We start from the raw sequence: 26,771 nt of genomic DNA, 5'->3' as shown, positions 1-26,771 counted from the left end.
AAGAAGGATCGATATGTGAGCGGAAGTGTCTCCCTAGATATGCTTTCCACGACCTAATCTAACAACCCAGAGAATTGGCCCGCGGGGGTCGACGAGAGATGGGATGGGAAAGGATGGGCGCTTAGAATTCAAATCTAACCGTGACTGTACCTAACTAACCTACCTGGACTTGAATAACGGGAGGAAAAAGAAAGAAACAGAGATCGTGGGATGTCGAATTATGTTGTTTACTGTCTCACGTGCCAGGTACAAAAAAAGACGCTGCCAGAGCGATGGTATCAAAAGTAGATGGCGAGCGTGCCGGCGGTAATGCAATGCGGTTGATAGAAGAACGGTTGATAGAAGTGAAGAAACAACAAAGAAGATGGGCTTCGAGGGCGTCGAATACAGATCCACAATCCGGAAGAGTCCTTACTTTTGAATCCCGTCAACTCCTTCTCCTATCCTCTCTCCCCTTCGCGTTCAACTTCACTCTTCCAACGTTCCCAGGGACGGTCGTCTCATCATCCTACAAGAAAAAGGGCCTTAGGGCAAATCGGTTCCTTACTTCTTCACCGGCAACATTTCTCCTAAACATTCAGAGTATGAAAGAACTATGGGCTGCACATCCACAATGTGAAGCTGTGTGATGTTGATATTTTACCCACCACCTCCAACGTCTCGAGGTTCGTTGTGATACCACACACGTTTCAAGGCCCTTATGTCTCTGTACCCCAACAACTTGACTTGATATGATATCCACCCTACTCCCACCACCGCTGTCAAAAGAAACCCTCGCTAAAACCCAGCCAGAAACGCTTAACGCGACCTCCTTCTCACCTACCAACCGTGTTCATGCAGGATCCCCTGTCTCTACCGATCTGGGAGAAAAGTGCAATAACTAACACTTCTTATTACTGTTCCTTGCAGATTAGTTACTGAAGCTTTTACTTGAGTAACCGAGGCTCCAACCGCTGTGGATGTCGAGGCTTTTGTGACGGATTGCTTGGCATGGATATGTCTCAATATTTATCCTTCCTCACTAAGCTGGTACTGTGTTACCATGGGGTCATTCCCAAGGAATTGGCTCAGGTGTTTGATGTGCTGCCTCCTACTATCAAGCTGTTTATCTTGCTTGGCCTGCTCTTAGTATGCAGTGCGTCTTTAATTCCACGCAAGTTGGTTCTAGAGTACAAGTGGGTATCTATCTGCCCGCAATGCCGTTGCTTATGGCCGGCCAAGCAACTGATAGGATGGCCTTGAGATTTTGTTATTTCCCTCAGTCGCTTTCACATGATGTGTCCATCCCATTTGGCGAGATCAATAGGCGCCGGTAGGCATTGGCGGCTGCTTTGTATTCACTTGGTCTGTGCCCCTCTCGTAAATGTGCTTTGCTTCCAATGAGAGAAATACGACAAGACAAGGTAAGGCAATAGGCGACTTGATTGCGTGCTTTATTGCTGTTTGAGACATGGAAAACTGACTGGGAGGATGGTGAAGATCAGTACTCAGTTAGTAGGGGTAAATGCGGGAAGTTGGACTGAGGAGAAGAGGAGAGACGATAACCAACATCGCGTCCTACTTAGATAGAGTACAGAACTAGGATAATGCGGGGACAGAGGACTAGTACTCAGTAGCCAAGGAGGTTATCTATTGGCTGACATTAAAACGGTGACGAGATGAGGTTCCTGTACCTGGCAAAGCAGAGGTTGGCTCCTTCCTCCTAGACCGGCATGTTAACCGCTGGCTGCAGTGAAATAATAGGCATACATGCATCCAACTCTACTTCTCGTCGCCATATATCGCCTCAAGTGCTACCCAAGTATCACAACTCATGAGTATCCTCCAGTAGAAAGATGCAGCGAGTTGAGTAATATTTAGAACCCCAGGTAAACTCATGGGGGCGACGTTGGGTTCTTTAGACCATTTATTCATGGATGAGCACTCGAGTGACCTCCCTCAAGTAATAAATAACTGTCACCAGGAAGCAGCAAGACACCGTCTAGCACCTAAAAATATGTTAGAGCAGTTATAAACCCACCCATTAATGCTACAGTAAGCCACCACACACCCACATGGGGCTTAAATTTTGAGTTAGACTTTCCAGGGTACCAGCCCTCCGGTTGCACATCCGCTGTCAGAAAGAGGCGAGGTTTGTACTGTTGGCCAATGAGATGCGGGGGGCAGCCGCCGTAGAGTTGCACATTCTGGGACTTCGATTAGATTATTGCACATTCCTGTCCAGTGAGTGGTTTGTGCAACGATGGCTTATGGGAGTGGAGTGAAAGCATGCACACACATGTACCTATTTGTAGAGCCCTATGAGGTGATCAGATGACCAGATGGCAAATTTCTTCTCGGCAACTTTGATAGCTGCAGCAGGGAGGAGATGCGGTCTCTCGCGCTTTCTTTATCGTAAGCTTAAGTTGAAGATGTAAATGAATAAGATTTCGGGTTTATTTAACTTCCCGGACAATAAACTTAAGTCTAAATTTTAAGCTTTAGTAAGGATTCACGATTCGAAACGAATAGATCTTTTCTCCATCCAGCACAAACCCTAATACGAGTTTCAAGATGGTTGAAAAACTGGTTATATGTGTTGAATAGATTTGGCATGGAGCTGCCCTATGGCAACCTTAACATATACCATGGGTGTTCATAATATCAAGTTGGTGAAAGGCTAGCCTAATCCTACATGAGAAACACAGGTAAGGGGGGTTTCAACTCCAACACCAAGGCCAAAAAAATCCCGGTAAATACCTCCTCCTCTCCCCGGTCCATCTGTAGCTGAAACCACACACGTTAATACCACGCACGACAATGCTTTTGTTGTTATGTGAAGTACTCCCTGTTACAGGAACTACGGAACACTGTTCTAGAGGCTTAGAACAGTGAGGAATACGAGTGACGGGTTGTGACGCGAGGGACGGTCGGGTAACGGAAGGACAAGCATAGAAAGGTATCGGGTAGAGTGGGGGCACGCGGTGTTACCACACTAGTCCCATACTATTATGGCGGCACGCTTACTATTGGGTGTCTCACCCGAAATAGAATAGGAAGCGGAGCTTACGGCTGTAGGCTGTTCTACTTAGGGAAGTAGGTCTAGGATAATAGTATGGTACAGCCCGATGACTGGCAATTGCAAGGTTCATGGTTACGTGTCGGAATTAGAATGGAGGACGGAACTATGCGGGGGCGCTTTTCTATCTGGGTTATCTTCGGGAACATTATCTTATTCTATTATCGTTGTATCAGTTAGTATTAGAAAGCGGGCCTTGGCATAGGTTCCAACATGTATAAATAGGGCAGGATTCTGCGAAGACTTGGGGGTATCATCAACCATCAAGTCAAGGGAATCCGGTTTACAATATCATCAGTTTAAACGCTACAGAATTACCGCTTAGCACTGGCTATTTCCCCAAACACTATATTGTACCTTATCCCTAGCTTTTACTCTTTACCTATCGCATACACTACCAAAGTCTCGATAAGACAACTACTCGCTTAGACCAATACTCTGAGTATTTTGCTTAGTGGCGGATAGTCACCGTGCTCTCAGTAGAAGAATAAGCGCTTAGTCTATTAAAAAGACCAAGGCACTATATGCACCCCCGAGTGGCAACAGAAGCCATCAACAACTACCTCTGCGCTACATCCTTCATCGTAGGAAGAGGAAGCGCTGAACATCTATACTGCGGATACCTCCACTACACAGGTTTCTTCGCGGAAGCAGGAACCACCGCTACCTTCGAGGAACACGACCCCGAAATCCTCAACTACCCAGAACTCTTCCCAATCAAGATCACCCTCTCCCAACGGTCCTTCGGACTTGCTCACCCAGCCCCCTGGTTCATCGCTCAACCCTGGTGCAGAAGGCAACCACAGCTCAAACTCGAGCAACTTAGCAATGTCAAGGGCTCATCAGCAACGGTCGGAGGAAGACTACAACATGGAGAGCTCAATCGCCTTGAGAGATCGAGGTATATTAGAAACCCAGGCGAAGAGGCGCCACAGGAAAGAGAGAGATGTGCCGATAGGCTCCCTCTTCTCATCGACGAGGCAGGAAGAATCATATGGGCAGGCGAGGAGGCGGCAGGTAGACCACAGGGAGTATTCCCCGTACGTCACCCCCATCAGAGAGAGATCCTCTACTCAGAGACCCTCGGCACCTCGGGTAATGGACGACGACGAGGATACCAACATGGACGTAGAGGAACGACGGGTGGAAAACCCCTTCGGCGACCTCATTGGACAAGAAGTCCAGCGACAAGGAGCCCCCGTGGTGCAACAGCTCAGCCGCGGGATCGAGGAACTCAGCATGCACGTGCGGGATATTCCCATCCTCAGGGAACTTACCCGTCAGCAGCAGGAGTATACCAACAAGATCGTCGAAGACCTCCACGCCAAGTTCGCTGGGGACAGAGCCGAGCGCGACAATCAGCTCAACCAGGTCATGGCTCAGCTACGAGCGGAATCCACCGCCGCTACCAGCAACCTCGGCCAAGTCCTTGGGCAGATCGTCGAAGCGACTAGGGCGCATCAGGAAAGGCAGGAGCGACAGGATCAGCACATTAACGCGCTGACCAACTTCGTCCAGCAACTTCCCAAGGATGGTGCTGTACAGCTACCCGCGGAGGTTACGGCTGCCCTCGAGAGGATGGAACGGGACAGACGAGCTGCGGTGGAAGACCAGTTCGCAGGTACGAAGAAGAACCTGGAGGAGATCATCGAACAGATGCGGGTAGCAGCCAATAGAACGGCAGCAGCCCCAGAAGGCTCGGGAGGCGGAGGCGTAGTACCCCCCCAACCTCCACAGAACCCCCCCAGCAATTCCGGAGAGAGACCGGAAGGATCAGGAAGCCAACCCCCATACCCCCTCGCTCTGAGGCAAGGAGCCAGCAAAGTGAGCAAGGAGGCAGGGGAGGTGATGGCAATAACGGCAACGGCGGAAACCGCGCAAGACCACGAGACCCATCCCCCTCCGACTCGTCCAGCTCCTCGGATTCAGAGGACGATCGTCGAACATGCGAACGAAGGCAAAGGAGACGGAAGGAGCGAAGGCGCCGTAACAGGCAGCAAGAGGTAGACCTCATGCACCCTCCTCGCGCCACCCTGGGTGACACACCAAAACAGGCAAAAATCCCCTTCTCCGGAAAAGCTGACGAAGATGTTCGGCACTGGATCGACCAAATGGAAGTCTTAATTGAACTTCAGAGAAAGGTCAGGTGGGACGACCAGACCAAGATCCTGTGGGCATCCCTGGAACTCACCGGGAGTGCGGCAAAATTCTGGCGAAACTTCGTGGAACGGCTATCAGTTGATCCCAGCATCGGGACATGGGAAAATTTCAAAAATGAATTACGGATTCAATATGGCAATCGGACGAGTCAAGAACAGGCCAAGCAGAAGATGGATAAGCTCCGTCAAACTGGCATGATCGATGACTACATCAATGAGATGCAGAATCTGGAATGGGACGCGAAGGTCGGGCCCATCGTAATGAAATCCATGATCCTAACAGGAATAAACTCCTCGCTGGAACAACGCCTCTCGAATGCAATCGAGGAACCAGAAGATTTCGCGGAGTGGCTAGCCTGGGTTAGGAAGGTCGGACGTAAGGATCACGAGGTGAAGGCCCGGAAAGAAATCTTACGTGGCAAGGATGTCGTAAAACCTCGCGAGGAGAAGTCGGAACGGCGAAAATCGCGCAACCCCGCACCTCGGAAAACTTTCCCCGTGCCAACGCACAACTCAAAAACCTCGGATGACTTAGGTGTCACCAAGGACGAGAAGGAGAAGTGGCAAAAGGAAGGAAAGTGCTTCCGTTGTGGTAGAGATAACCACTTGGCGAAAGATTGCGTGGCGACGAGTAAGGTCAGGTTGTAACAGGGCCACAGTAGGGCTGTTACAAAAAATACCTGTTCTACCAGTCAAGCCATACGGCCCTAGGTTAACCGCAGCTGGTTCTTCATCGATGGGTGAAGACAAGGGCAGATGAGCCCCTACCTCTATTGGTATAGAGGGTAGAGATCCTGGCGAGCAAGAAGTCTTACAAGTCAAACTAGACGACTGGACCAAAACTAGAGCAGCAGGACGAGCAGGCCAAATAATGAAGGGTAACCCCAAACATAAGTTACCCTACCTTGGCATTCAACCTTTGAGGCGCAATAACTTTGCAACCGATGCCCGGAAAATATGCTTTACCACGTCTGAAAGGATCCTGGCGATGCTCCGGTCCATTTGGGGTGGTTGAATGAACGGATTGCGGAGTTGAGGAAACACTGCAAAATAAACACGTTTTAGACCCCCAAAAATAACCCCCGGAGCGTCGAACCGCCGGAACCCTCCTGTTTCAGCCCGGTGCATCTTTGGGGGGAGTAAGAGTGCGATCCAAACGACCAAAGCAAAACCTTTGCTTTAAAAACACCCAAATCTATTCTAAATACTCTGAATAAGCAATTGCTGTCTGGTCGGCTGTTTCCTCTAGTTCCTAGGATCCCGACCCTGTCCTGGCAAGGATTGCGAGATTTGACTCGGACGAAAATTCGTCCGCGGTGTGGTAGCAACTCTTCTCCTCCCCCCCGATAGAAAATAGGCGGTGCCCCCAGATTATTTGAAAGGCGGACGGCCAGTGAAAAAAGGAAAGAGGGAATGAAGGAAGGGGCGCCGAACTTCCATAAAAGGAACTCGGTTGCCCCAGCTTGGTCTCGGGGGGATCAGCGAGTCTTTACCAGCGAGGAGCCCCCTTAAAGTTATTAAGTTTCTAGACTACAAATAACGATCAAACAAATGAAACTCTATCTTTCCATCGAACGAGCCGAAAGGATAGCTTGTCGTATTCCTTTCTGCCAATCTACCTGATCGAAGTCACGGTCGCGCCCTTACAAGGTACCCCCGTTACAGTATAACTTTAAGCTCCTCGCTTAAAGAACCCCACAAGAAAGAAAAAACCTACCTGAACACCTAGGACCATTTTCAATGCTGAAAAAACCGAGCAGTTAGCTTTTTTTTCAGCTCAGGCTGGCACGGGAGAGGCTAACACTTTACTATGGTCTCCACTGTATCCGTCAGAGGGTTATAGCGCCCACATTCGCTCAAAGGGTTATAGCGCCCACATTCGCTCAAAGGGTTATAGCGCCCAGCTTCGCTCGGAAAGGAGACCACATCCAGGATTGCTCCTAGAAAATCCTGATACTCCCATTGACCAACGGGCCCCATTCCCCATCTGGGCCCCAGTCCCAACCAAAGTCAACGTTACTCCGCCCACGATGACGGCAGGAAGAGTCCGGAAGTGGAGGATAACTGGCTTTCTTCTGGCGCCACCATGCCTCGTAATATGCCTGGAGAGCCAGTCTCTGTCTCTCCCTTGCCTCTTCTTGGACCACTCGCTGCCGCATCCACTCAGCTCCCCTTCCATCTCGCGCAATCTCATCCCGCATCCACTGCACCTGTTCCCGTTTCTCCATCAGTGCCGCACGGACACGAGCCTGACCAACACTTCTGTCCCCAGGTTGGGAGAAGGGATAAGGACGACGGTAATCCTCCCGAGTCAGAAATGGGACCTGGTTGAAATGGCCATCGAAGGTCGAGGTCTCCAAACCCCGAGGAACAGCATGCCTATGGAAGCATTAGCGGTAGTAAGAAGAGGTTACACAACTCGCTGGATCATGCCTACCTCATGGCACTCCGTGATCGGACGGCTTTACGAGCAACTCTCCGAGCGTAGATGGTGTTACCACCGTCCAGCTCCAGGAGGTCAGTAACTACCGAACCAGTTGAGGACCTAAGCCTTGCCTCCCGCCGAGATCGACTAGCGTTAGATAACAACGCTTGTACGATAGACGAATTGATCGCGATGAACAAAGAGAGGAATAGAATAAAGAAGAACATTGTTGCTGAAAAGTGGTGATAAATTTGGTGTTGGGTATGGAAAGATCGAACTTCCTGGAGTGTAGAATGAATAGAGGGAAAGGAATTTTTACCCTCCTTAGTTCGACGGATACCCCGCTTTTATAAGCGAACTCCTATTCCAGTTCCGAGAATCAGCGTGGTTAGCCGAAGCAGGAGTTCGGTCCGGCTTTAACCGAACCCGGCACTAATCGTGAAAAGAGACAAGGACACCGAGTTTACCTGGTCTGAGGGATACGAGCATGCGTTCGAAGTCCTGAAAGAGGCCTCCCATCCGCCCCCGTACTAGCCCACTTTGATGCCGAGCTAGCTACCAAGATTGAGACCGATGCCTCCAACTTCGCTAAATCTAGGATACCGTCCCAATTCCACCGAGATGACAACAAGTGGTATCCAGGAGTCTTTTACTCCAAAAGGATGTCACAAGCCGAACGGAATTATGACGTTCACGACAAGGAGTTAGGTGCCATTGTGTCATGCTTCAACGAGCGAAGTCCCCCAGGAGTAACCTCCAGCCGGAGGGAAACCCCCGGTGGAGAAAACCAGAACCCAGAACCAGCGGGTAATGGTGGACAAAATGGAATAGCCCCCCCGGAGACGATGGCGGAGATACCTCAGGAAGATGCTGGAGAAGCAGCAGAGAGAGCTCCTGGCCTCCAAGACACAGTTCATGAGACCTCCGGCCCCCTCACACCCCTCCGCTGCCGCCAGCGCCCGAGAACCCAAGGTACACCCTCAGGCCAAGTTCAATGGCAAAGCAGACAATGTGGAGACCTTCATCCGGCAATGTGAGAATGTCTTCTCCATTGAAAGCCGGTCCTTTACCCCCGAAGATGTTAGGTTCCGATATGCTGGTAACCTGATGGAAGGAGATGCTCCGGTCAAGTGGTATGAGGCTTACCACAACTCCATTGACCAAGCTTCTGCCAACCGGATAGCTGGGATGTCTGTGGTGTTAGATGAGAAATGGAAGCGCTGGGATTCCTTTGTGGATGCTCTCAGAGCAGCCTTTGGCGAAGCTATCTCTAGGGATGATGCGGTAGCCCAATGGAAGGCCCTTACCCTCACAGCCAAGACTGGCTATAACGGTCAGTTAGTGGATGATAAGATCCTCAGTTCCCTCCTTCCGGACCTAGGCATGAGTTGGGCTTTCTTTACCCCCGTTACACCTCTGGGCTTCCTCCAGCCCGGGTTCGCCAAGGGGTTATCCCCGGAATCTCACAGAGCAAAAAAAAAAAAAAAAAAAACAGGGGGCGCTGAAACCGAGATAAACTCGATGGGTGGCCAACCTCATGGAGTTTGACTTCAAAGTTGTATACCGCCCTGGAAAACTAAACGCCAAACCAGACATCTTGTCGCGGCGTTGGGACCACGCCCTTAAAGAGGGGGGTAAGGCCCATCAAAACCCTGAAATTCTTGTTTAAGCCAGGACAACTTATAATGGGTTCTGGCCAACACCCGATCGTTATGATCAACTCAGCATTGGCAAGATCAGCCCAAGTCTGCAAACTCACACCGGTGCTCCTGGATGAAATCTGGGCTCGAGCAGCCTTAGATCTAGAGTACCTTTCCTTGAAAAAAGCTATTGAGAACACCTCTGGGAATTTGGTGAACCGAGACCTGACTTTAAAGGACGGAGACGTCTTCTATAAGGAAAGGCGGTACATTCCAAATCATCGGGAACTGAAGCTCAAGATCCTGAGCGCCCCACATGATTCGAGGACTGCTGGTCACTTTGGACAATTCAAAACGGCAGAACGCCTTCGGGCACTGTCCTTTGGCCAAAGATGGACAACGATGTGGAAGAATACGTTCGGAGTTGCGATACATGTCAACGCGCTAAAGCCTCAAACACATAAGAAGTATGGGATGTTGCAACCTTTAGAGGTCCTCTCTATGCCTTGGAGTTCCATTTCAATGGACTTTATCACCAAAGCAACCATCGAAGAACTTGTTCAAATCTTCCTCCGGAAGATATTGCGACTGCATGTACTTCGTGAGGAGATTATCTCCGATCAGGACTCTAGAATCGAAACATATCGTCCTCAAACTGACGGGCAAACTGAGAGAGTCAACCAAATGCTAGAACAGTATCTCAAAAAACTATTGCTTCTATCAGCAGGACGATTGGGCAGAGTTACTCCCGCTTGTCGAGTACGCCTACAACACGGTCACCCAAGAGTCAACCAAAGTATCGCCGTTCTACGCGAACTATGGGTTTCAACCAGATTCCACTTGGCCCTCACTTAAACGGAAACTAGACAACTTCGACGCGTCCAGCGCGGCACAAGCACGGCAAAAAAATGGCATGATCAGAAACATATGAGTGCTCCAGAACTGAAGGTCAGGGACGAGGTGATGCTGGACCGACGCAACATCTTAACCAAGTGACCCTCAAACAAGCTAGACCACCAAAAAAAAAAAATTGGGTCCCTTTGAGGTTGTCGGGAAACTTGGCGTCGCGTCCTACAGGCTGAATCTACCCGCTCAGTGGAACATTCATAATGTCTTCCATATATCTCTGCTGGACCCTCAACGAGCTATACTGCTTCCACCTCCGGATGAGGTTCAAGGGGAAGACAGTTACGTTCTCAAGAAAATAGCCGATAGCCAATGGCAGCAGGCTGGTCGTGGGAAGAAATTCGTGCAATATCGGATTACCTGGTAGGGTTATCTCTCAGAAAACTCTTGGGAACCGTACAAATTGTTGTAAGGAATGGCAGACGAGCCACTCTGAGAGTTCCACGCGAAGTATCCCCGAAAATCACGGGACGCATGTCAATACAGGAAAGTGCAGGAAACCGAGACGACGGAGTGTTCTGGGATAAGCGTGGAGAAAACGAGTCTCCCCTTGTTAGGTCACACGTTTCACTTGAGGTTTCCTTTGTCAATAGAAATGGATGCAGAAAATAAAGTGTAACGGAGCCATTTCAACTGTCTGGTGTATGAGTACACACAGGGCCCGGTTACATGCTGAGAGTTATTGATAGAAGCCAGTTGCACAGTGACATGCAAGTACCGGCAGTGTGGTTAGCTACCAGCTGTCAGAGTAACTACATTCTGAGCGCTAGGAAGAGGATCTATTCATGGGAGCAATGATTGACGAGTCTATGCCTCGCCAATGATTAGAAGGCCAGCCAGAGTGAAGCTCTGAGTGCTCGGCGATCCTCTACATCCTCTGAGCATGATAAGTCCGCCGGTAGTGGCAGGGACTATGCCTGGGAAAGTCTACAATAAGTGAAGAGCTCTACAGCAATGATTAAGCTTACGCCTGAGCGGTAGCTCATTCATGCAGGTCCCGGTTGTGCGACAATCAAGACTGCAGGTGTTACAAAGGCTTTGACTAAGGGTGGTTGCCTTCGGAACCGGAAGCACCCGCTAACGCTTAGAGAGAAGCGGGGTAGCGGTGGTATTGCTTCTCTTCCACTAGAAGGGATCACCAGAGCTTAGTAAGGGAGTAGGAGCAGGGAATGGAATCCTTTGGAGTATAAGTACTCAGGATCCTTCCCGCCCAACTATCCGATTTCCTGATTTCCATCTGGCACGGCCAAATCCTTTCTCTCGGATTCTAGCGATACGAGGAAAGGCTGTCCCCATTACATTGAGTTCGTATGGAATGATTATTAGAGCTACATTTTCTTGTATGCTCATAACGTACCATACCAAAAACCCTAGGTTAGACTCGGGACGAGTCTACCGGAGGGAGGAGTAGTGTAACAGGGCCACAGTAGGGCTGTTACAAAAAATACCTGTTCTACCAGTCAAGCCATACGGCCCTAGGTTAACCGCAGCTGGTTCTTCATCGATGGGTGAAGACAAGGGCAGATGAGCCCCTACCTCTATTGGTATAGAGGGTAGAGATCCTGGCGAGCAAGAAGTCTTACAAGTCAAACTAGATGACTGGACCAAAACTAGAGCAGCAGGACGAGCAGGCCAAATAATGAAGGGTAACCCCAAACATAAGTTACCCTACCTTGGCATTCAACCTTTGAGGCGCAATAACTTTGCAACCGATGCCCGGAAAATATGCTTTACCACGTCTGAAAGGATCCTGGCGATGCTCCGGTCCATTTGGGGTGGTTGAATGAACGGATTGCGGAGTTGAGGAAACTGTAACGGGGGTACCTTGTAAGGGCGCGACCGTGACTTCGATCAGGTAGATTGGCAGAAAGGAATACGACAAGCTATCCTTTCGGCTCGTTCGATGGAAAGATAGAGTTTCATTTGTTTGATCGTTATTTGTAGTCTAGAAACTTAATAACTTTAAGGGGGCTCCTCGCTGGTAAAGACTCGCTGATCCCCCCGAGACCAAGCTGGGGCAACCGAGTTCCTTTTATGGAAGTTCGGCGCCCCTTCCTTCATTCCCTCTTTCCTTTTTTCACTGGCCGTCCGCCTTTCAAATAATCTGGGGGCACCGCCTATTTTCTATCGGGGGGGAGGAGAAGAGTTGCTACCACACCGCGGACGAATTTTCGTCCGAGTCAAATCTCGCAATCCTTGCCAGGAAAGGGTCGGGATCCTAGGAACTAGAGGAAACAGCCGACCAGACAGCAATTGCTTATTCAGAGTATTTAGAATAGATTTGGGTGTTTTTAAAGCAAAGGTTTTGCTTTGGTCGTTTGGATCGCACTCTTACTCCCCCAAAGATGCACCGGGCTGAAACAGGAGGGTTCCGGCGGTTCGACGCTCCGGGGGTTATTTTTGGGGGTCTAAAACGTGTTTATTTTGCAGTGTTTCCTCAACTCCGCAATCCGTTCATTCAACCACCCCAAATGGACCGGAGCATCGCCAGGATCCTTTCAGACGTGGTAAAGCATATTTTCCGGGCATCGGTTGCAAAGTTATTGCGCCTCAAAGGTTGAATGCCAAGGTAGGGTAACTTATGTTTGGGGTTACCCTTCATTATTTGGCCTGCTCGTCCTGCTGCTCTAGTTTTGGTCCAGTCGTCTAGTTTGACTTGTAAGACTTCTTGCTCGCCAGGATCTCTACCCTCTATACCAATAGAGGTAGGGGCTCATCTGCCCTTGTCTTCACCCATCGATGAAGAACCAGCTGCGGTTAACCTAGGGCCGTATGGCTTGACTGGTAGAACAGGTATTTTTTTGTAACAGCCCTACTGTGGCCCTGTTACAGAAACACTGCAAAATAAACACGTTTTAGACCCCCAAAAATAACCCCCGGAGCGTCGAACCGCCGGAACCCTCCTGTTTCAGCCCGGTGCATCTTTGGGGGGAGTAAGAGTGCGATCCAAACGACCAAAGCAAAACCTTTGCTTTAAAAACACCCAAATCTATTCTAAATACTCTGAATAAGCAATTGCTGTCTGGTCGGCTGTTTCCTCTAGTTCCTAGGATCCCGACCCTTTCCTGGCAAGGATTGCGAGATTTGACTCGGACGAAAATTCGTCCGCGGTGTGGTAGCAACTCTTCTCCTCCCCCCCGATAGAAAATAGGCGGTGCCCCCAGATTATTTGAAAGGCGGACGGCCAGTGAAAAAAGGAAAGAGGGAATGAAGGAAGGGGCGCCGAACTTCCATAAAAGGAACTCGGTTGCCCCAGCTTGGTCTCGGGGGGATCAGCGAGTCTTTACCAGCGAGGAGCCCCCTTAAAGTTATTAAGTTTCTAGACTACAAATAACGATCAAACAAATGAAACTCTATCTTTCCATCGAACGAGCCGAAAGGATAGCTTGTCGTATTCCTTTCTGCCTATCTACCTGATCGAAGTCACGGTCGCGCCCTTACAAGGTACCCCCGTTACACAGGTTAACCGACCTGAAGAGGAAACGGTATCCTTCCGGAAGAAAGGACCACGGAAGGGAGGGTGAAAAGAAGCAAAAATTGGGCCCCCAGAATGAGGCTTTTCGGGCAAGGATTACAACTTTGGAGGATCAAAATTGATTGGGAATTTCTATTTTTCGGTATCTCAGGCTGCGTCACGGTTTCTTTCTATTTTTCGGTTATGAAAAACAAGATTTTTATTTATTATGGTTATTCTTATCGGTTGACTACGGGATTTTCTATATTTTGTTTTGTTACACGCGCGGAAATTCAATTCTCTTTACACACACTCTGAAAATGGGGTTACACCCCGAAACGCCTGGTGCGTAAGTGTTGTACCATGATCTTCATCAAAAACACCCGAACTCTCTATATAAAACCCCTCACCCCGCGCTCAACAAGAGAAATCCATCGAACCAACCCATATCCAAAACCAATATACAAATATGTCTTCCAACACACAAGAAACTCGCCTCGAGATCGAAATCTCTTGGGATCACCCCGCAACTAGTACCAAACATGTTGCTACCGTCAACGCACTCCTGGACAGTGGCACAGAAGACTGGATCATGTCCTGGGACTGTATCCACCGCGCAAAAATACCCACTCAATCTCGACCAAAGCCTCTCATCATCAGACAGGCCGATGGTACCCCTATGCCCAACTCCGGCACCCACATCACTCAACCTCTTACCCTCCGCATCGGCAACCATCTAGACAGGGCTATCACCTGTGAGGTTGGCTCGTTTGCAGGGGAGGACCTCGTCATACCACATCGATGGCTCAAGGAGCATCAACCAACCATCCATTGGGGACGCAACAGTGTTAGCTTTCATAGCAACAACTGCATAGTCAATGGATGCTTCGTATCAGTCGAGGACATATACGATCAAGACCCAGAAGAGCTGGTCATCAGGCTGTTGAGGGCGTCACCCAAGAAGCAGATAACGATCGAGCAACACCCCTTTTGGGCAAGGGCATCGGTAAACGAGGCTCTCATTAGTGCTATACCGGTGGAGTTTCAGGAATATGCCGACGTGTTCTCCAAGGAAGGAGCCGCTCGACTACCTGACCACTCTGAATGGGATCATACCATTCCTCTTATGGAAGGAAAGCAGCCGCCGTGGGGACCGATCTATTCGCTCTCCCCACCTGAAGATAAGGCACTCCGGGAGTACTTGGACGAAAATCTGCCCTCCGGCAAAGTAGTCCCCTCCACTAGCCCCGCAGCGGCACCCGTCCTGTTCGTTCCGAAAGGTAATGGCAAGCTTCGGTTATGTGTCGATTTTCGTGGCTTAAATGGGATCACGATCAAGAACCGTTATCCACTGCCACTCATGAATGAGCTGGCCGACGCAACGAAAGGAGCACTCTACTTCACGAAGATAGACCTGAAAAATGGCTATAATCTGATTAGGATTGCTAAGGGCGAAGAATGGAAAACCGCTTTCCGAACGAAATACGGCCTCTTCGAATATAGAGTAATGCCTTTCGGCTTGACCAATGCTCCTGCGTCGTTTCAGGTCATGGTCAATACCATATTCAAGGATCTTCTAGATCAAGGTGTAACGGGGGTGCCTTGAGAGGGCGCGACCGTGACTTCGATCAGGTAGATAGGCAGAAAGGAATTCGACAAGCTATCCTTTCGGCTCGTTCGATGGAAAGATAGAATTTCATTTGTTTTGATCGTTATTTGTAGTCTAGAAACTTAATAACTTTAAGGGGGCTCCTCGCTGGTAAAGACTCCCTGATCTCCCCGAAACCAAGCTGGGGCAACCGAGTTCCTTTATGGAAGTTCGGCGCCCCTTCCTTCATTACCTCTTTCCTTTTTTCACTGGCCGTCCGCCTTTCAAATAATCTGGGGGCACCACCTATTTTCTATCAGGGGGGGAGGAGAAGAGTTGCTACCACACCGCGGACGAATTTTCGTCCGAGTCAAATCTCGCAATCCTTGCCAAGAAAGGGTCGGGATCCTAGGAACTAGAGGAAACAGCCGACCAGACAGCAATTGCTTATTCAGAGTATTTAGAATAGATTTGGGTGTTTTTTAAAGCAAAGGTTTGCTTTGGTAGTTTGGGTCGCACTCTTACTCCCCCCAAAGATGCACCGGGCTGAAACAGGAGGGTTCCGGCGGTTCGACGCTCCGGGGGTTATTTTTGGGGTCTAAAACGTGTTTATTTTGCAGTGTTTCCTCAACTCCGCAATGCGTTCATTCAACCACCCCAAATGGACCGGAGCATCGCCAGGATCCTTTCTGACGTGGTAAAGCATTTTTTCCGGGCATCGGCTGCAAAGTTATTGCGCCTCAAAGGTTGAATGCCAAGGTAGGGTAACTTATGTTTGGGGTTACCCTTCCTTATTTGGTCTGCTCGTCCTGCTGCTCTAGTTTTGGTCCAGTCGTCTAGCTTGACTTGTAAGACTTCTTGCTCGCCAGGATCTCTACCCTCTATACCAATAGAGGTAGGGGCTCATCTGCCCTTCTCTTCACCCATCGATGAAGAACCAGCTGCGGTTAACCTAGGGCCGTATGGCTTGACTGGTAGAACAGGTATTTTTGTAACAGCCCTACTGTGGCCCTGTTACACTACTCCTCCCTCCGGTAGACTCGTCCCGAGTCTAACCTAGGGTTTTTTGGTATGGTACGTTATGAGCATACAAGAAAATGTAGCTCTAATAATCATTCCATACAAACTAAATGTAACGGGGACAGCCTTTCCTCGTATCGCTAGAATCCGAGAGAAAGGATTTGGCCGTGCAAGATAGAAATCAGGAAATCGGATAGTTGGGCGGGAAGGATCCTGAGTACTTATACTCCAAAGGATTCCATTCCCTGCTCCTACTCCCTTACTAAGTTCTGGTGATCCCTTCTAGCGGAAGGGAAGCAATACCACCGCTACCCCGCTTCTCTCTAAGCGTTAGCGGGTGCTTCCGGTTCCGAAGGCAACCACCCTTAGTCAAAGCCTTTGTAACACCTGCAGTCTTGATTGTCGCACAACCGGGACCTGCATGAATGAGCTACCGCTCAGGCGTAAGCTTAATCATTGCTGTAGAGCTCTTCTCTTATTGTAGACTTTCCCAGGCATAGTCCCTGCCACTACCGGCGGACTTATCATGCTCAGAGGATTTAGAGGATCGCCGAGCACTCAGAGCTTCACTCTGGCTGGCCTTCTAATCATTGGCGAGGCATAGACTCGTCAATCATTGCTCCCATGAATAGATCCTCTTCCTAGCGCTCAGAATGTAGTTACTCTGACAGCTGGTAGCTAACCACACTGCCGGTACTTGCATGTCACTGTGCAACTGGCTTCTATCAATAACTCTCAGCATGTAACCGGGCCCTGTGTGTACTCATACACCAGACAGTTGAAATGGCTCCGTTACACTCTATTTTTTTTTTTTTTTTTTTTTTTGCATCCATTTCTATTGACAAAGGAAACCTCAAGTGAAACGTGTGACCTAACAAGGGGAGACTCGTTTTCTCCACGCTTATCCCAGAACACTCCGTCGTCTCGGTTTCCCGCACTTTCCTGTATTACCATGCGTCCCATGATTTTCGGGGATACTTCGCATGGAACTCTCGGAGTGGCTCGTCTGCCATTCCTTACAACAATTTGTACGGTTCCCAAGAGTCTTCTGAGAGATAACCCTCCCAGGTAATCCGATATTGCACGAACTTCTTCCCACGACCAGCCTGCTGTCATTGGCTATCGGCTATTTTCTTGAGAACGTAACTGCCTTCCCCTTGAACCTCATCCGGAGGTGGAAGCAGTATAGCTCGTTGAGGGTCCAGCAGAGATATATGGAAGATATCATGAATGTTCCACTGAGTGGGTAGATTCAGCCTGTAGGACGCGACGCCAAGTTTCCCGACAACCTCAACGGGACCCATTTTTTTTTTTGGTGGTCTAGCTTATTTGAGGGTCACTTGGTTAAGATGTTGCATCGGTCCAGCATCACCTCGTCCCTAACCTTCAGTTCTGGAGCACTCATCTGTTTCTGATCATACCATTTTTTCTGCTGTGCTTGTGCCGCGCTGGACGCGTCGAAGTTGTCTAGTTTCCGTTTAAGTGAGGGCCAAGTGGAATCTGGTTGAAACCTATAGTTCGCGTAGAATGGCGATGCTTTGGTTGACTCTTGGGTGGCCGTGTTGTAGGCGTACTTGGCAAGCGGGAGTAACTCTGCCCAATCGTCCCGCTGACAGAAACAATAGTTTTTTGAGATACTGTTCTAGCGTTTGGTTGACTCTCTCAGTTTGCCCGTCAGTTTGAGGACGATATGTTTCGAATCTAGAGTCCTGATCGGAGATAATCTCCTCAGGAAGTCCATGCAGTCGCCGTATCTCCCGGAGGAAGATTTTGAGCAAGTTCTTCGATGGTTGCTTTGGTGATAAAGTCCATTGAAATGGAACTCCAAGGAATAGAGAGGACCTCTAAAGGTTGCAACATCCCTTTCTTCTTGTGTGTTTGAGGCTTTAGCGCGTTGACATGTATCGCAACTCTGAACGTATTCTTCCACATCGTTGTCCATCTTTTGGCAAAGGACAGTGCCCGAAGGCGTTCTGCCGTTTTGAATTGTCCAAAGTGACCAGCAGTCTTCGAATCATGTAGGGCGCTCAGGATCTTGAGCTTCAGTTCCCGATGATTTGGAATGTACCACCTTTCCTTATAGAAGACGTGTCCGTCCTTTAAAGTCAGGTATCGGTTCACCAGATTCCCAGAGGTGTTCTCAATGGCTTTTTTCAAAGAAAGGTACTCTGGATCTAAGGCTGCTTGAGCCCAGATTTCATCCAGGAGCACCGGTGTGAGTTTGCAGATTTGGGCTGACCTTGCACATGCTGAGTTGATCATAACGATCGGGTGTTGGACAGAACCCATTATAAGTTGTCCTGGCTTAAACAAGAATTTCAGGGTCTTGATGAGCCTTACCCCCCTCTTTAAGGGCGTGGTCCCAACGCCGCGACAAGATGTCTGGTTTGGCGTTTTTAGTTTTCCAGGGCGGTATACAACTTTGAAGTCAAACTCCGCGAGGTTGGCCGCCCATCGAGCTTATCTCGGTTTCAGCGCCCCCCCCTTTTTTTTTTTTTTTTTTTTTTTTTGCTGGTTGGTGACGACCGTGACCGTATCTTTGTAGGAACGCAGAAGGTGACTCCGGGGGTGGTGTACCTCTATGGGATTCCGGGGACAACCCCTTGGCGAACCCAGGCTGGAGGAAACCCAGAGGTGTAACGGAGGTAAAGCGAGCCCAACTCATTCCTAGGTTCGGAAATATGGGAACTGAGGATCTTATCATCCACTAACTGACCCTTGCCTGTGAGGGTAAGGGCCTTCCATTGGGCTGCCGCATCATCCCTAGAGATAGCTTCGCCAAAGGCTGCTCTGAGAGCATCCACAAAGGAATCCCAGCACTTCCATTTCTCATCTAACACCACAGACATCCCAGCTATCCGGTTGGCAGAAGCTTGGTCAATGGAGCTGTGGTAAGCCTCATACCAGTTGGCTGGGGCTTCTCCTTCCATCAGGTTACCAGCATATCGGATCCTAACCTCTTCGTAGGTAAAGAACTGGCTTTCAATGGAGAAGACATTCTCACATTGCCTGATGAAGGTCTCCACATTGTTTGCTTTGCCATTGAACTTGGCCTGAGGGTGTGCCTTTGGTTCTCGGGCCCTGGAGGCAGCGGAGGGGTGTGAGGGGGCCGGAGGTCTCATGAACTGTGTCATGGAGGCCAGGAGCTCTGTCTGCTGCTTCTCCAGCATCTTCCTGAGGTATCTCCGCCATCCTCTCCTATCTCCATACTCAGGCTCCGAATCTGAACTATCTGAGTCCCCTCCCGGGTTGGGATCGCCACCAACCGGGGGGACTATTCCATTTTGTCCACCATTACCCGCTGGTTCTGGGTTCTGGTTTTTTCTCCACCGGGGGTTTCCCTCCGGCTGGAGGTTTCTCCTGGGAGACTTCGCTCGTTGAAGCATGACACAATGGCACCTAACTCCTTGTCGTGAACGTCATAATTCCGTTCGGCTTGTGACATCATTTTGGAGTAAAAGACTCCTGGATACCACTTGTTGTCATCTCGGTGGAATTGGGACGGTATGCTAGATTTAGCGGAGTTGGAGGCATCGGTCTCAATCTTGGTAGCTAGCTCGGCATCAAAGTGGGCTAGTACGGGGGCGGATGGAAGGCCTCTTTCAGGACTTCGAACGCATGCTCCTATCCCTCAGACCAGGTAAACTTGGTGTCCTTGTCTCCTTCCACGGTTAGTGCCGGGTTCGGTTAAAGCCGGACCGAACTCCTGCTTCGGCTAACCACGCTGATTCTCGGAACTGGAATAGGAGTTCGCTTATAAAAGCGGGGTATCCGTCGAACTAAGGAGGGTAAGAATTCTTTTCCTTCTATTCATTCTACACTCCAGGGAGTTCGATCTTTCCACACCCAACACCAAATTTATCACCTCCTTTCAGCAATAATGTTTTTCTTTATTCTATTCCTCTCTTTGTTCATTGCGATCAATTCGTCTATTGTACAAGCGCTTTTATCTAACGCTAGTCGATCTCGGCGGGGGACAAGGCTTAGATCCTCAACTGGTGCGGTTGTTACTGATCTCCTGGAGCTGGATGGTGGTAACACCATCCACGCTCGGAGAGTTGCTCGTAAAGCCGTCCGATCACGGAGTGCTATGAGGTAGGCATGATCCAGCGAGTTGTGTAACCTCTTCTTACTATCGCTAATGCTTCCACAGGCATGCTGTTCCTCGGAGTTTGGAGACCTCGACCTTCGATGGCCATTTCAACCAGGTCCCATTTCTGACTCGGGAGGATTACCGTCGTCCTTATCCCTTCTCCCAACCAGGGGACAGAAGTGTTGGTCAGGCTCGTGTCCGTGCGGCACTGATGGAGAAACGGGAACAGGTGCGGTGGATGCGGGATGAGATTGCGCGAGATGGAAGGGGAGCTGAGTGGATGCGGCAGCGAGTGGTCCAAGAAGAGGCAAGGGAGAGACAAAGACTGGCTCTCCAAGCATATTACGAGGCATGGTGGCGCCAGAAGAAAGCCAGTTATCCCCTCTTCCGGACTCTTCCTGCCGTCATCGTGGACGAGTAACGTTGACTTTGGTTGGGACTGGGGCCCAGATGGGGAATGGGGCCGTTGGTCAATGGGACTATCAGGATTTTCTAGGAGCGATCCTGATGTGGTCTCCTTTCCGAGCGAAGCTGGGCGCTATAACCCTTTGAGCGAATGTGGGCGCTATAACCCTTTGAGCGAATGTGGCGCTATAACCCTCTGACGGATACAGTGGAGACCATAGTAAGTGTTAGCTCTCCCATGCCAGCCTGAGCTGAAAAAAAAAAAGCTAACTGCTCGGTTATTTCAGCCTTGAAAGTGGTCCTAGGTGTTCAGGTAGGTTTTTTTTCTTTCTCGTGGGGTTCTTTAAGCGAGGAGCTTAAAGTTATACTGTAACGGGGGTGCCTTGAAGGGGCACGACCGTGACTTCGATCAGGTAGATAGGCAGAAAGGAATTCGACAAGCTATCCTTTCGGCTCGTTCGATGGAAAGATAGAGTTTCATTTGTTTGATCGTTATTTGTAGTCTAGAAACTTAATAACTTTAAGGGGGCTCCTCGCTGGTAAAGACTCGCTGATCCCCCGAAACCAAGCTGGGGCAACCGAGTTCCTTTATGGAAGTTCGGCGCCCCTTCCTTCATTCCCTCTTTCCTTTTTTCACTGGCCGTCCGCCTTTCAAATAATCTGGGGGCACCGCCTATTTTCTATCAGGGGGGAGGAGAAGAGTTGCTACCACACCGCGGACGAATTTTCGTCCGAGTCAAATCTCGCAATCCTTGCCAAGAAAGGGTCGGGATCCTAGGAACTAGAGGAAACAGCCGACCAGACAGCAATTGCTTATTCAGAGTATTTAGAATAGATTTGGGTGTTTTTAAAGCAAAGGTTTGCTTTGGTAGTTTGGGTCGCACTCTTACTCCCCCCAAAGATGCACCGGGCTGAAACAGGAGGGTTCCGGTGGTTCGACGCTCCGGGGGTTATTTTTGGGGTCTAAAACGTGTTTATTTTGCAGTGTTTCCTCAACTCCGCAATGCGTTCATTCAACCACCCCAAATGGACCGGAGCATCGCCAGGATCCTTTCTGACGTGGTAAAGCATATTTTCCGGGCATCGGTTGCAAAGTTATTGTGCCTCAAAGGTTGAATGCCAAGGTAGGGTAACTTATGTTTGGGGTTACCCTTCCTTATTTGGCCTGCTCGTCCTGCTGCTCTAGTTTTGGTCCAGTCGTCTAGCTTGACTTGTAAGACTTCTTGCTCGCCAGGATCTCTACCCTCTATACCAATAGAGGTAGGGGCTCATCTGCCCTTGTCTTCACCCATCGATGAAGAACCAGCTGCGGTTAACCTAGGGCCGTATGGCTTGACTGGTAGAACAGGTATTTTTGTAACAGCCCTACTGTGGCCCTGTTACAGAAAGGGCTCATGTAGAAGAGTATGCTCCCCGATTAACACGCTACACTCCTTCTCAATCCTCTGAGCCTGCACTGACAGCACATTTGCACTCCTAGAGTTAGGGACCACAGACCTCTGAGTCAATTGGCTCGAAGGAATGTCGCCAGTGTTCTCAAAGACGTCGTGAGTGTCCTCCGGAATACTAACCTCGCTTCCTGGAATCAAAATACCCTCGCTTTCCGGCATCGGAGTACTCTCGTCCTCTTCCCTAGATGAGGGAAGGTACTCGATTTCGTAGACTCTTCGCGATCTACCTTGACCGTGAAGTTGGCTTGAAGGAATCTGACGACTGCTCACAGAGTTCTCGCCAATCACCTCGCTAGGCGGTGAAGAACGATATGTCCGGTAAGTGGGGGACGACTCCCCGTATCGAGAGCACATCGAGGAAAAATCGATATGGCGCGTAGAAGAGGTATACTCATGAGCATAAACAGGTGCAGAGGGCCTAGATTGTGAGGGTGTTGGGGGTGCTCTCTGGGATGCCGGGAGTGCTCTCTGGGATGCATTCTGGCTGGATGCTGAAGTGGGTGCTGCTCTCCCTTGACCTTGTTTACGTATTACTTTCGCGCCCGGTCGAGTTCCCCTCTGAATCGTTAGCCACTAATACTTACATGTTAAAAAGCATCAATGAGCGAGATAGAGTCGAACCTGTACCACGTCCACCGACACGTTGGAAGAAGCAATGACCTCCGCTACCGCGCCAGTTGGTTTCCTCCGAGCATTGCCCAGTGCTCTGGCAGTAGTCGGCTGAACTGTATGAGGTCTCTTTCCGACAGTCTGAGACTTCTGGGTGTAAGATGGGGGGGGGGCTTGAGGTTCATCCTCCGGTTCATCCTCATCCTCCTCAGAGCTCTCGTGGTCATTCTCCGGAGCATCATCATAGTCTGAGTGGCTAGTATCAACAGTTTCTTCCACCTCTGGCGCCTCAATTGCCTCAGGCTCCTCCTGCGCTTCAAAATTATCAGTATGGTCCTCGGGGAGATGAAATTCTACCCTCCTAGGACTGCTCCTCCCAGTGGGGGTTTCGGAGGAACGGAGAAGACCTTTCCGAGTTATTTGAGCGGCGGTGGTCGATTGACTACTCCGAGTTCGGGCTGGCAGTGGAGTCAATGTTCGGTAAGATATTTCAGACTCGTCAGTCAGTAAATCTTCATGTTCTTCAGGTCGTTTTGGGAGTCGTGGGCGCTTTGGGGCAAGAGGTGCTGAACCGGAGGAGCGCTTGGTGGGAGCCATTGTGATGACTGGCAGGAATATCCGCAGTGCTCTAGGAGCACTCGCGATATCTTCGATTAGAAATCAGTTCTTGGCGAGAAAATTTGCGCCGCTAATCAAGAAAAGTTTGCACCGCTAATCCTCTTATGGCAGGGATCATCCTATGTTACCACAATTTCTGCACTCAACCGCATCATTTATCATCACTCATTTTACTGCACTTTCTGAAGCGGTACCGAGTGCTCTGAGAGCAATCTAGGAGTTTGATTCGACTTTGAAATAAAAGCAATGCAATTACTACCTGGAATAATCTAATCTAATCTAATCTAATCTAATCCTATCCGATATAACCCATCCATTGATATACTCTCGCAAGACAAAGGGAAATCCAAAACACCAAATCGTACCGCACCTCAATAGCTATCGCGAGTGCTCAGGGAGTAATCCTAACAACTATTAAAAGGTTAGTGACAATTCCGCAGGAAGGGAAGTTAGAGATTATACCAAAGGGAACTAATGATGCCCACCACCATCACCACCATCACCACCACCACCATCACCACCGCCTCCAGCTGGCCCACCACCACCATCACCACCGCCTCCAGCTGGCCCACCACCACCACCACCACCGCCTCCAGCTGGTCCTCCACCACCACCGCCGCCCGGAGGAGGAGGAGGTCCGCCCGGAGGCGGTGGAGGTCCTAGACCACCACCACCACCACCACCACCACCACCACCTCCAGCACCAGCAGCCGCGAGTGAGTCAGCAGCTCTCTTGGCTGCTATCCCGGCAGGTGTCCAGATCGTCCCCTGTAAGAAGTTTGGGTCAGCAACCCCGACACCCAAAGGATACTTCATAAGGTATTTGGGGTCTAAATCGTCGATAGCATCCTGCTGTCTATCGCGACGCCTAACAAGAGTCTGAATTAGCCTTTGATTACTGGCATCAGTTCTAGGCATATATACCCTCAGTCCTTTGGCATTTATCCGGTGCTTTCCCTCCTCGTAATCCGAATCCTCTGCAGGAATATCGATCATGCTATAATCATCTTCCTCAACGTGAGGGAAAGCCGGGTTCAACGGGGGGGATTCCGCACCACCCAGGTTAGCACCCGCGCCTGCTCTGTGGAGGACCGCCAATATCCTCCGAGGCCTGGCATTGCTGTTCTTCAACCAACCTTCGAGCTCCTCTGAATCGGTAATTTGTACCTCCACCGGCCGAACGGGAGGAACAGCTGCCGGGGGGACATTCTCAATTGCCCCCCAGATAGTCCTGACTGCTCTGCCGGGTGCGGTGTGCTTCAGGATCAAGTTGCATAGCTCGGGGAAAGTTATCTTGATCAAAATTCCGATGAACGAAGGTTCGTTCAGGGGATCATTCCAGTCATAAGTAGGTGGTGGGACGAGCATAAAGAATGCCCCTAGAGCATCGGGGTCCACCACGGTAACCATTATGGAAGGTCGCACGAGTTCCGGAGGTACTGCACGCTCTTTCCCTTTGCGAGAGCGTCTTCCGGCTGCCTGACCACCGCCGTCATCATCATCATCACTATCACCGGCAGCCTCTTTGAACTGACGGTCTCCCTGTCCCCTTGATAACCTATCCTTCATACCAACATCTGCGATGAGCCACTGTAGAGCACTCGCCAGTGCTCTACGGGCATCGGAGTCACCCCCAGTCCAAATTGGCAGAAAACCGTTGAGGGAGGGCAAGTTCATCAAGTAAAGGCATAGGGCATTGAACGCAGCCATACCGGACGTGCTTTTATTGACCCAACCCACATTTTGCATTTCCGCCTTTAGGCTGTTGCGGATGCTGGTGTACACTTTAGGTAGGTTGAGTAGACCTAAAGTCATCTTCGCTTTGCTTGCTTGAGTCATCTTGAATGCGGTCGAGCTCGGGGATGTCTCTTGAATACTCGGGGATGTCTCTTGAACACTCGGGGATGTCTCTTGGACAATCGGCGATGGCTCGGGTCTAATTCGTCTCTGTCGTACTGGTGAGGGGTGGTCTATTAGTTCGGACGGGCTTGCACTAGAAAATAACCGAGAGGGGCGTCGGGGCTTGAATGTAGGGGTCTCCGGTGCAAGAACCTTCGGTGGAGCACTGACGGGTGCTGGTGAGGGAGTAGTAGAGCCTGCTGGGCCTGTTGAGCGGCCTGTTGCTGGGCCTGTTGCTGCTGGGCCTGTTGAGCGGCCTGTTGAGCGGCCTGTTGCTGGGCCTGTTGAGCGGACTGCACTAGACTTGGACCGAGTGAGAACTTGACTTGGGACTATGGTCTTCCGGGCAACGTTCTTTTGTGGAGCACTAGCGGGTGCTGGTGGGGTAGCACTAACTCTAAGTACGGTCGTCCGTACAAGGGCCTCTGGTGAAGCACTGCTGCGTGCTGAGGAAGCAGTGGAGACTGCTGCTAGTGGGCCTGTTGCTAGACCTGTTGCTGGGTCTTGATCGTCACTTATGTATGGTTCAGAGGGTTCGGAACTAAAGTCGGGAAAGGAGTCGGAATCAGTTAGGGTTGCTCCCCAGTTACTCGGGAAGATCCCTTCAGTGTCCGATGGAGCTAGGTTAGTATTTGGCGGAGTCCGGGTTTCAGTCCGGATTGGTGGAGGTACAGGGTTTTGTTTTCGGCTCTTGTTGATCGGGGTGAACCCGGAAAGCACTGGCGACTGCTTATGGGGTGTTTCTGGTATCTCCTCCGGGATAGGCTCGACAGTTTTGCGGGACGATTTGCGATCTGAGGAAGTTCGGTGTTTCTTATGTTTTCGGGACGATTTGTGTTTCTTGGTTTTTCGGTGGGTCTTTTCGTTATCGTCTTCATCTATGTCACGCAAGCGCTTCTTATTGGGAAGTTGATTTGTGTTCTGTGAGCTACCGGGAGTGCTCTGAGCGGTGTTTGGAGTCTGATAATGTTAATGTATCACTGTGGTGAGTATGGTTCTAAAATTAATTGGATTAGGAGAGAGAAATACCATCTTATTTATAAAGATTGCAAAGGTTAAATCGCTTGAAAACGGAGGAACTTGAAGGATGAGATTTCAACAGGTAATGTTGAAAGCAATGGAAAACTTGAAGTGATAGGTAGAGGAGAACTTGAAGGTGGTTAGGAACTTCTCACGAACTTGAAGGAAGGGAGGGGTGCTCTTATACCGCGTACGATCAACTTTTTGCTGAGCTTATCACGCTTCCGAGAGCACCCACGAATGCCCTAGAAGCACTCGAGGGTGCTCGTACTCAATGTTTGCTTCAATATATGACGTTGATCTAAATGCTCCAGGCGCACTCGGGGATGCTCTGACGGTACCAATGGTGACGTCGATAACATTCTGGTGTTGGGGTTGGTGCTTGTGTTCTTGTTGGTGTTGGTACTCTGTCCTCTAGGAAGCTGA

At 50.0% G+C, this 26,771-nt stretch overlaps 2 protein-coding genes across 2 annotated transcripts; one reads left to right on the top strand and one right to left on the bottom strand.

Moving 5' to 3' along the window:
• Window positions 1–14,111: 14,111 nt before the first annotated feature.
• Window positions 14,112–15,248, top strand: LAJ45_10020 (uncharacterized protein; the record flags this gene model as incomplete). Its single annotated transcript, XM_046119551.1, has 1 exon — window positions 14,322–15,248. One exon carries the CDS (start codon window positions 14,322–14,324, stop codon window positions 15,246–15,248), a length of 927 nt encoding a protein of 308 aa, XP_045967182.1.
• A 6,879-nt stretch (window positions 15,249–22,127) lies between these two features.
• On the bottom strand, window positions 22,128–23,405 carry LAJ45_10019 (uncharacterized protein; the record flags this gene model as incomplete). The annotated part of the gene is made up of 2 exons (XM_046119550.1): window positions 22,128–22,757; window positions 22,827–23,405. The coding sequence occupies 2 exons, from the start codon at window positions 23,403–23,405 to the stop codon at window positions 22,128–22,130; spliced, it is 1,209 nt and encodes a 402-aa protein (XP_045967181.1).
• Between the last annotated feature and the right edge of the window lie 3,366 nt (window positions 23,406–26,771).

Source organism: Morchella importuna (assembly GCF_003444635.1).
Source record: "Morchella importuna strain M04M26 chromosome Unknown Morimp01GS041, whole genome shotgun sequence".
Classification (NCBI taxonomy): domain Eukaryota; kingdom Fungi; phylum Ascomycota; class Pezizomycetes; order Pezizales; family Morchellaceae; genus Morchella; species Morchella importuna.
The sequence above is the reverse complement of the archived record's forward strand: the minus strand, read 5'-3'. Positions and strand labels throughout refer to the sequence as shown.